Source organism: Mustela nigripes, chromosome 7 (genome assembly GCF_022355385.1).
Source record: "Mustela nigripes isolate SB6536 chromosome 7, MUSNIG.SB6536, whole genome shotgun sequence".
In the NCBI taxonomy this organism is placed as follows: Eukaryota; Metazoa; Chordata; class Mammalia; order Carnivora; family Mustelidae; genus Mustela; species Mustela nigripes.
Window position 1 is genome coordinate 6,671,610 of NC_081563.1, and position 10,499 is coordinate 6,682,108.

The following is a 10,499-nucleotide window of genomic DNA, read 5'->3' on the forward strand; positions in this document are numbered from 1 at the left end:
TACCCTGATCCCAGGGCCTCCCCTGCTGCCTTACCAGGAAACCCTGCATGCTCCTGTGGCCTGTCCCTTGGGCCCAGGGCTCCTCTTGCCCAGAGCAGAGCCCCCACAGCGCAGGTATGGATCCTATACCTAGTCCAGCAGTTTGCTTTTAGGGCGGAAGACACCTCACGGTGGCCTCTGACCCTTGGCTGCGCCCACCCATATCACAGCTCAGCCACCGTGGGCCCTGTGGGTGGATGCGGCGTTGTCCCACGCCGAGCAGCAGGCTGGAGGGGTACACATAAACACAGCCTGGTCCCTGATCTTCAAGAACTTAGAGCTGCAGGGGCACCTGGGTGGCTCAGTGGTTTAAGCCTCTGCCTTCGGCTCAGGTCATGATCATGGTCCTGGGATCAAGCCCCGCATCCATTGGGCTCTCTGCTCATCAGGGAGTCTGCTTCCTCCTCTGCCTGCCTCTCTGCCTATTTGTGATCTCTGTCTGTCAAATAAATAAATAAAATCTTAAAAAAAAAAAAAGAAAAAAAGAACTTAGAGCTGCAGAAGAAGGTAAACCACACTCAGAGACAGGGGCAACCCAAGTACGCAGGGAAGATGCCAGTGCGTATCCCTGTCATTCAAGCCAGAGGACTTCCTGGAGGGGGTAATGCTTCCACCGGGTTGGGAAGAATGGGAGGGTGTCACCAGGCACCCTTCAGATCTTGGTTCACCCCACTCCCCTTAAAAGAGTGGAAAAGGGGCCCAGAGCTGCCTGGGAAGGGAGGAAAAGGCAGACCCACGTCTAGAAGATTGGGCCCTGGGAGCCTGCAGAAAGAAGCCATGGAGGCAGAAACGTCACCTGCAGCCAACCAGCTTTCCCTCAGGGATGCACTCCTGGGAGCCAACCAGAGGTAAATTGAAGAACAAAAATAGAAACAAAAAACAAGCAAGCAGAACCTGCTGGGTTCCCTCTACCGGACGAATTCACTCCATGGGGACCTGCGCTTGGGCAGGTCGCGAGAGGGACCTCTTTAAGCGCGCCCCCCCTCCCCAGCCCCGGGACTCCCCCCCCCCCCGCCCTTCCCTCCAGCAGCAGCCGCCGCGGCCGCCGGGACCTTTCCCCTACTTTCCAGGGCCTCAGGCCCCGCCCCTCACTCCGACCAAAACACGTGCCGCATCCCGCCCTGCCAGATCACGCCGCGGCCAGGCTCCGATCACGCGGCTCCCCGCGGCGCCCATTGGCCTGCAGCGTAAAGCTCGGGCGCGGATTGGCTGGCGGGCACCCGGCCCCGCCCCGGCGGGGCGCGGTGTATTTTGGTTTGCCTTCGCGCCACGCCCCCACGGCCGCTCCCTCCGCGGCCGCCCCGCCCCTCCCGCACCGCGAGGGCCGCGCCGGGGCAGAGCGGCGCGAGCGGGCGGAGGCTCCCGCGGGCTGCAGGGGCTCCGGGTCGCCGCCTCCCGCGGCGCACGTGCGACTGCAGCCGTGCGCCGAGCTCCCGCCCCGCGGCTGCTTTGTTGCCTCCGTGCCGCCGGCACCATGCACACTCCGGGCTCCGCGGGCCCGGGCGACGCGCGTGCGGTGAGTGGACGCCCATCTGAGCGAGGGGCGAGGCGGGGACGTGCCGCCTGTGCGGGGCTCGGGCGCGGAGGAGGGCAGGAATGCACGGGGCTTTGTGGCGGCCGCGCGGTGCGGGGCCAGAGCGGGCCCCAGAGCTGGGAGGGGCAGGGGACGCGTCCGGCCGGCCGGGGGCGTGTGCCCCGCGCCGCCCTACGCGTAGCTTTGTCTGGCGTTTCCGCAGCGGCCGCCGGCTCCCGGCGCGGGGCTATTTCCAGCCATGACGTCACCAGGCCGTGTGAGGAGGCGGCCGTTGGGCGGGGCGCGGCTGGCGGGAACGCGACACGCGGGCGGCGGGTGTTCGGCGAGCGGCGGTGGAGGGGGATAGGGGGCGGGGCAAAAGCTGGCGGGAAGGCGCTGCAGGGGGCGGGGGGGGGGCGGGGCAAAGCTGGCGGGAGGGGGGGGGGGGGGGGGGCAAGGGGGGGGGGGCGGGGCAAAGTTGGCGGGAAGGCGCAAGCGGAGGTGGGTGTCTAGGGGTCAGGTGGGGCACTCTTCTTAGTCGTAGCCCTCAGTGTTGGGCCTGAGGGCCCTGGGAGTGAGCTGGCTGGCTAGACCTAGGACTTCGGTCCTCGAGACTGCCGGGCCCTGAGGGCCTGAGAGAGAGGTGTGGGAGCCCTGTGTGCCTCCAGACATCCTGCCCGTGGTGGTCCAGGGAGGAGGCGACAGCCCCATACCTGTGGCCTCAGGGTTCCGAGGCCCCGGCTGTGGGGCCACAGTGGCACTTTAAAGAGCACTTTAAGTGCTCTTTAAAGTGCCCCCACTTGCAAAGGCGGGCACTTTACCAGCGTGCACTGCAGAGGGACCTGGTGGGGACGGAGGGATTCCATGTTCGCTCGGGCAAGCCAAGTGGAAACAGATCTTTAGAGAATGGACGGGGTCTTTGGGAGGACATCATTTGATTCCAGTCACTTCTCTTTCCACCCCTCCCACCCCTGCTGAAAAAGGATGGTTTGACAAAACAGGAAGGACAATTGTCTCTTGGGCTGTGCTAGATTTTTAAAATTCTTTTTCTTATCTCCTTGCTAGCCCTGTGGCAGTGAGGAGTGACTGTTCCTGAGTAAGGAACAAGGCTCAACCAGCATGGGCTCCCCTTCTTGGCGCTGTTAGAGTTGAGCCACTGGAAAGTTCTGCCATGGTAATGCCCTGACTTGAGAAGACTGTGCTGAGTGCCTCAGAGTTGCCAAAAATGCATCTGTAGGGACGCTTTTCTGCCGGCTTTGCCAACTCTGAAGAGCCATGTGTCCTCTCAGCCAGCTGAAGGCTTGGAGCTGGTGTCCGTTTCTCCTCCCAGCTGGACAGCGTCACACTGGCCACTTTGGCTCATAGCTCCGGGATTAAAGTCTTAAATGATCATTGCTGAAGGAAAACACGAACTTAACTTTTCTTAAGAGTCAGGGTTTTCCATGGAAACTGCTTGCCAGCCAAGTCCAGTCATATTCACTCTTCAGAATGCTGGCTTAAAAGTGAAATTGTGGTCAATGTTCTGTTGACGTGTTTTCCTAGACTACAGAGCATGTTGTGTGTTGAGCTTCATGTGTGTGTCACGTGCATAGAGCAGGCGCTTGGTGTACGTACCCACGTGCCCATCAGGGTTACCTTGTCTCTCTCCCCTGGACTGAGAAGCCTTTGTGTTGTGTCGCGTTTAGGTGGACATCATGGACATCTGTGAGTCAATCCTGGAGAGAAAAAGGCATGATAGTGAAAGGTCTACATGCAGTATCTTGGAGCAGAATGACATCGAAGCAGTTGAGGCTCTTGTTTGCATGAGCTCCTGGGGTCAAAGATCCCAGAAAGGTGACCTGTTAAAGATAAGACCCCTCACACCTGTCTCTGACCCTGGGGACGTCACCAGCACTGTGCATGTGGACACAGCCACGCCTGAGCTACCAAAGGACTTCGACTCTTTATCGACTCTGGTAAGAAATAGGGAGGAGAGCATTTTGTGTAGTGACTGGAGTGGGTTAGATGAATGTGCCGAAGACGTGGGTCCGGAGGGTGAAAACTTCTCCTACTTCTCGAAAATACGTTCTTTCCATTAATAGATCATAGCTTGCAGCCCCAGTGCTGAAATGTTCGTAGGGGGAAAGCTACAGAGTGATGTGAGAAAGTGAAATGTACTTGCTTTCCTGGGGAACTCTAGGGTGGGGGCTTGGCTTCCCCCAGGTGACTCAGCGTGGGATCAGGATACACGGGTCACAGCTAGAAGCGGCCCGTGCTTTGGCATCAGCCGTAATTAGCTGGGTTGCAATCCTGGCCTCTTCCTCCCTGGAGAGCCTCACTTCTTACCTGTGCGAGCTGAGTGCAGTCAAGCCTGGTTTGTGTTTTTGTCCTCGTAACTTGCCAGAGCTACAGAAGCGTTGGGAGAGGTTGCTTCTCCGCTTGGAGAAATTGAGAGTGGGCTAACAGATGTGAAAATTAGAATCTGATTGTCTTGGGCTGGAGGCTTGCCCTGGAAGGAGAGCATGGAAAGCGGGCTTGGGGAGAGGGATGAGAAGGGACTTGTGGGCAGGGGAGAGAGTTGTGCCAGTAGCGGGCCAGCAGCTCCTGGCAGACTTACTTGGCACTGAGCTCTCCCACAGGGAGGCTGACAGTAAGTGGGAGCAGGAGAGGCTTGGTTCACTTAGAGCCACTGGTTAGAGCATGGCCTTTGGAGGATCATTCTGACGGGTTTTTACCTGGCATCTGGTAGGCACTGGGTAAGTGTGTGTTAAATGATTAGCATTGGGATCTAAAAAATAATAATAATAAATAAATAAGGTTTGAGAATCAAAAACTACTGTGAAAAGCTCTTATTTTGAATATAAATTTGCTTCCTCATTTGGAGTTCTTGTACTTCAATTGCTTGTTTCAGTAGCTGTGGAAGCTCAGGGGTGGAACTGACATTTTTAAAATTAAGCAAGTGGTTTGGTTTGGGAGCGAACAGGAAATGGGGAGAAGCTTAGAAAGTGCAGTCCTTCACGTGGTCTGGAAATCCACTGGGTGCCGTTGTGAGCAGGCGCAGAGGAGTCTTTCCTACATAATTTTTAAAAGGCATGAGGGACACGGTGATCAAAGTAAGTCCTTTTAAAATTTAACCACAACAACCTTTTCACACGGTATTTTTTTTTTTTTTAAAGTGCATGACTCCTCCTCAGAGCCCTGATCTTGTGGAGCCATCGACGGGGACACCTGTTCCTTCCCAAGTAACTGATTCCAAAGCGTGCATGGTCAAGACCATCACCCCAGCTTCTGCTGGGGCAGCCAAAGTGTTGAGCAGGAAGGCTGAGAGGGGCCCTCCGGATCTGAAGATGGAGTCACTGGAGCCAGCCTCCAGCACCCCCTGCAGGCCCATGGTGACAAGTGTCATCCGTCACACGGCGGGGAGTCCTGCTTCTGGTCAGTTGCCTACTGCCCAGATTCCAGAATGCCAACTTTCCATCAACAGGGAAGGAGAAGCACAGTTTCTGGGACATCCTGAAGCTTCGCTGGGCACGCAGCTCACAGACAGTCTACTGAACACTAACTCGGTGTCGTGTCAGCCTTGCTTGCACAAGTCTGGTGGCCTGGTCCCCGTTGACAAAGGCCAGCAGGCAGGGTGGCCTGTTGTAATTCAAACCTGCTCACCAAAGAATTATGAAAGTGACTTGCCAAGGAAAGCCACCCCTCTGATTTCTGTCCCTGTCCCCAGTTCCCCTGTCTTTTGCCAAATGATCCCTGTGACTGGACAGAGTGGCATGTTCTCAGCTTTTCTGAAACCTCCTCCCCAAGTGTCTGCAGGGACTGTCAAACCCATCCTTCCCCATGCTGCTGCAGTGCCCCAGCCTGTGTTCGTGGGACCGCCTGTGCCTCAGGGAGCTGTGATGCTGGTCCTACCCCAGGCGGCCCTCCCCCAGCCTGCCACCTCAGCGTCCAGTGTCGTGGCTGTGGGGAATAGCAAGTTCTTGCCCCTCGCCCCTGCCCCAGTATTCATTGCCTCCGGTCAAAACTGTGCCCCTCAGGTAGACTTTTCCCGAAGGAGAAATTATGTTTGCAACTTCCCAGGTTGCCGGAAAACCTACTTCAAAAGTTCCCACCTCAAGGCTCATCTTCGCACCCACACAGGTGAGTTTGAAGGCTGGTGGGATGTTAGAGCTCCAGAGCCTGCGGTGAAGAACCACACGCTGAGCCTTCCTGGACTGGGAGGGAAACATGAGATCCCCCAGAGAAGGCGGAGGGCTGCCTGTTTTTCTTTGGTTCCGAAAAGCCTTCAGAGTCTTATAGGGATTGGGATTAACATTAGTGCAGCCATTATTGGTTTTTCTAGAACATGTCATCAGCTTATCCCAGTAGGTAAAATGTGGTGTAGTTCTAGGATTGTGGTCCCTTTGATAGGTTTTTAGGGTGACGCTCATGTTGCCCCTTTTGTTTATGTTGTAGATTCCTCAGTCTTTCTGTGTTTTAGAAAATGTGCATTTCACATTCAAGAAACATCAGTGTAACTTACTTTGGTTCACTATGGAGAAAGGGCCCTACAGCATGGAAAAGTTTAAATTCGAAAATGTGCGAACTTGAAGGGGATGCAGTGTTCTTATGTTGAGAATGTATCGTTTCTAATTCAGAAGGAGAAGTCATCCAAGAAACTGTGACTTAGTAATACCTTTATTATCTTGTCAGCCTGCTCCGAGAGAATTTTTGATGATGAGAGAAATACTCCCTGTCCAGTTAAGGTAGCCACCAGCTGCAATGTGGACAGTGTGACTAAGGAAGTGACTTTTTCATTTTCGTTAAGCTTACGTTTCTGCAGCTCCAGGGGGCCGGTAGCTCTGGCTTTGACCAAGGTCTGGTAGACTGTAGGCCTTCGTAAGTCCCGTTAGAATATTTCAGATGTTCGCGGCTCTCTTGTTTTTAAGGCTCCTTTGGTTAAGGAGTCTGTGAAACTCGCCTGTCAGAAGTTCACACACACACATAAGTTGTAAGCACAGTAGCAGGTCACAGTCTGTAAAAAAGACGTGTGTCATGAACCTGGTCGTGGAACCCCCTTCCACCAGAATGTCCGCTAACGGCCTGTAGGACAGCAGTGAGTCCCTGTTGTGTTGTCTTCCAAAATGCACTTCAGATCGGTGCGGGGCTTGGAGCTCATTAGAGCTCTAATCGTGCCGGCTCCCACTCAGCCAATGAACAGAGTCTAGTGGGATGCCTGGGTGGCTCAGTGGGTTAAGCTTCTGCCTTTGGCTCAGGTCATGATCTCAGGGTCCTGGGATCCAGCCCCGCATTGGTCTCTCTGCTCAGTGGTGAGCCTGCTTCCCTTCCTCTCGCTGCCTGCCTCTCTGCCTACTTGTGATCTGTCAAATAAATAAATAAATAAATAAAAACAAGTAAATAAATAAGAAATAAGAAAAATAAATAAATAAAATCTTAAAAAATATAGAGACTAATCTCTAATCTAATAGAGTCTAATAATCTCTATTAAAACGTGACTAAGCCACCCAGGCGCCCCTAAGGGGCTGCACTTGAGGTAGGGAATTATTCTTTTCAAGAATCTTCCCCCTAACCTAAGCTATAACGAGAGATTTATTTTTATTTTAAAATACATTTGAGAAGAACCCTGGTGGTGTAGTCCATTGGGCATCGAGCTCTTGGTTTCAGCTCGGATGATCTTGGGATTGTGGGATCAAGCCCCGAGTTGGACTTCACGCTCAATGCAGAATCTGCTTGAGACTCTCTACCCCTCCCCGCTGCACGCTCGCGCACACACCTGCACACACACGCTCGCTTTCAAATGGGTAAATCTTTTTTAAAAAAAGAAAATTCGGAAATGTGAGATTAGTTTGACATCTTTGGGCCCCGACCTACATCTCAGGCGCGGCAACAAGAAGGGGAGGATTTCTTGACGTTCGGACAGCCGGGTGCGGAATAACAGGACACGACTTTCCCAGAGTTTGACGAACAAAATTTAAAAAACGTCTGAGTTCCCCAGCTCGGGAAGCTGCCGAGTGTTTACGTTTCCTTGAACGTGTGTTTTCTCCCCCTTTAGGAGAGAAGCCTTTTAACTGTAACTGGGACGGCTGTGATAAAAAATTTGCTCGCTCCGACGAACTGTCTCGCCACCGCCGCACTCACACCGGGGAGAAGAAGTTCGCGTGCCCCGCGTGCGAGCGCCGCTTCATGCGCAGCGACCACCTGACCAAGCACGCGCGGCGCCACGTGACCACGCGGAAGGCCCCGGGCTGGCAGGCGGAGCTGGGCCGGCTCAGCGCGCTCGCCTCGGCCGAGAAGCCGGGGGCCCCGGGGGCCGTGCCCGCCTCCGCCTGAGCGCTCAGCCGGGAGCTGCCCGGCAGTTGGTGGAGGCAGTTTTCTGGAGCAGGAACTGATGGTTTTCTCTCCCAAAAAAAGGGGGGGGGGGGTTGTTGCAGGAGAAAGGGGGAGCTGGTTCTGATGGAGTATGTTAAACTTTTCCTGTTTTGGTTGGGACCCTGTTCAATCTCTTTTGGAGTTTCACAAGTTTTTTTGAGGAAATGGAAGAAAATTGGATCATCTGAATCACCAGCATTCAAACCGACATTTCGGCAATAAAGTTTACAAAATCTGGATTTTTACAACCTTTCTATTCATGTTTTGTAGAACTGAGACAGGGTACTAATTTTTATACTGTTTTTTATTACAATATTTATATTGTTGGTGTTCCAACCACCAATTTCTAGATAGTGATTTTACAGTCTTCTTTTCAGTGTTCAACAATGGTTTTCATAATAACTCTACTTTTGGTAAATTTGGCACATTATTCAGCCACAGAAAAAGACAAAGAAACAAAAACCACGAGTCTGTCATCGGGCCTTTTAGGTCTACGAATTTTTTAGAACCAGAACTGGTTGAATAGGGGCTTCTTAAATGAGGGGGGAAGGAGGGGAAGAACTTGAGTTTAGCTTTTTCATAGCATTTTCAAGAGAAATTCCAGGCAACAATTCCTTAAGGCTGGAGCCTAAAGAATTAAAATTTGGTTATATAGGTCTAGTCATTTACCTGTGTCCATGGTGTGACTTGTAAAGAATGTACCCCAGGGGGTCATTTAAAATACCCGACAGAGACCCGGTGAACAGTGAGCTGTGGGGTCTGAGTGTCCTTTGGGGCCGTGGCTCTGCTGAGAGCAAGTTACTCAGTTTGTTTGTACCTCAAACACCAGAACAAAGATAACGTAAGCTCTCAAACTCAGCCGCTTTGTTTATAATCTGTTGACTTCTTTTTCTGTGGCCTTAGCGTATTTTTTGAGTAGAGTAACTTCTTAGAGAAGGAAAGGTCCTTAGCGGTTGGAGGAACTTTCCACCAAAATACAGTTTAGCTGGGGCGAAGCGGACCTGCAAACAATCCAGCTCTGAGGTTCTGAGTCCCCTAGTGATTAAACTCAGAGAACTACAGGAGAAATGCTAGTTACGTCCAGTCAATGCTACTCTGCTCGCCTTTCGTTCATTATATTTGAAGAAAGTTGATCAAACAGAATGACTTGGAATGGGGTGTTCTGCAGTCTGCTTAGAAAATAGACCCTGGGCACCACTTTGGACCCGTGCGATCTCAGGTCCTGATTCTCTATAGAGGCCGCAGTGCAGGGTCCGGGCAGTCGCTGAGCTGCTCACGGTGGGCGGCGGCAGGAATCCAGGCAACACAAGCCTGGGAAGGGGTTTTTTTTTTGTGTCGAATGCATTTAGGTTTTGTCTCTGCCTCTTAGTCATTGGCATTTACTTTTACTAAAATGATGGTAACGTGAAATATTGAATAAATACGATTAGCTTTTATGTTCGGGTCCTTTTAGCCTGGTCATCATCACGTGGTGAGTCACTATGTGTTGCTTGATACCCGGCAAGTCGCCCTTTGGTGTCAGCTGCTTGCGACGCGCACGGCTGAGTGCCGAATGCTGGCGTGTGTCTGAGGGCTTCCAGATTTTTGGACATTTCCTAGTCGACTTTTCCTGCAGCTTATCAGACAACGCCGTTGCAAAAGAACGTAATTGAATGTATATAGTTCATGCTTCCCCACTGTGCAGTCTTCTCCCACTTCTGTCTTAAATCAACAAAAACATCTCTGTGTCTGTGCCGCTGAATGGCATTAAATTTGGGTATTTTTCTTAATTATGCCAAATAATGGAAGTCCGACTAACGTTCTGGTGGATGATACAAGGTCTCAGAGTGTTGGGTTACTTGTGGCGTTAGAGGTCGGTCTCCCAGCAGTGTCGTTTCTAAGGAATAGCTGTGTTAAAAATGGTTTTGACCCAAACTTCCATTTCCTGATGGGATTTAGAAATACCTTCTGTAAATGACATTCCCCCCACTCTGTTGACTGAGAACTGTAAATTGGGAGAGTTTCCATCGAAGGAACAGTGTCCCAGGAACCCGGGGCCTTGCGTTATCTCCGCGCGGAGGCCGCGGCGGCAGCGCCTCTGGGCCCCGGAAGCAGAGCGCGCCCCTCCCCCCAGTGCACTTTATCGCCTGAGCAATTTTGCTTCGTCTTTTTTTTTTTTTTGACTTGGAGCCTTTTTAAGTAGTTTCAGTAATAAAATTGAAAATGCTTTGGAATTATGTTTTCTGTAACAGACTTTGACTTGTTATTTAAATGAGTATGTGTGATGTAACTTTTTGCTTTGAATCCTATAAAACCTTTTTGATTTGCAAACTGGACTTGTGTCCTGTGTCGTGTAGCCGCGTCAGAACGTACCCGCTGTCTTCCCAGCACAGAGTCTACAACATTCACTGCGCGTTGGCCCTCCCGGAGCCTCCCCTCTGTTTTCCGGGGCTCTGCTCAGCTCCCAGGACGCCCTGTAGGTTCCTGGGAGGGTCCGCTGGGAAAGTGTGAGGGGCTGTGACCCCTCGGACGCTGCTGCGGTTCGGACAGGTTGGGACGGTGACGGCGGGGTGGCCTGCGGCGGGAGGCAGAGCGAGCGGGAGTCTCTTCCTCCCTCCCT

General features: G+C 52.6%; 1 protein-coding gene across 2 annotated transcripts; it reads left to right on the top strand.

Moving 5' to 3' along the window:
* Positions 1-1,368: 1,368 nt before the first annotated feature.
* KLF11 (KLF transcription factor 11) lies at positions 1,369-10,215 on the top strand. Of its 2 annotated transcripts, none has more exons than XM_059405136.1 (4): positions 1,369-1,555; positions 3,238-3,507; positions 4,708-5,671; positions 7,584-10,215. In XM_059405136.1, exons 1-4 carry the CDS (start codon positions 1,514-1,516, stop codon positions 7,859-7,861), a joined length of 1,554 nt encoding a protein of 517 aa, XP_059261119.1. In that variant the 5' UTR covers positions 1,369-1,513; the 3' UTR covers positions 7,862-10,215. The 2 variants fall into 2 exon arrangements, with proteins under 2 accessions (XP_059261119.1, XP_059261121.1); XM_059405138.1 differs by lacking the exon at positions 1,369-1,555 and adding an exon at positions 2,644-2,726.
* The last annotated feature ends 284 nt before the right edge of the window (positions 10,216-10,499 follow it).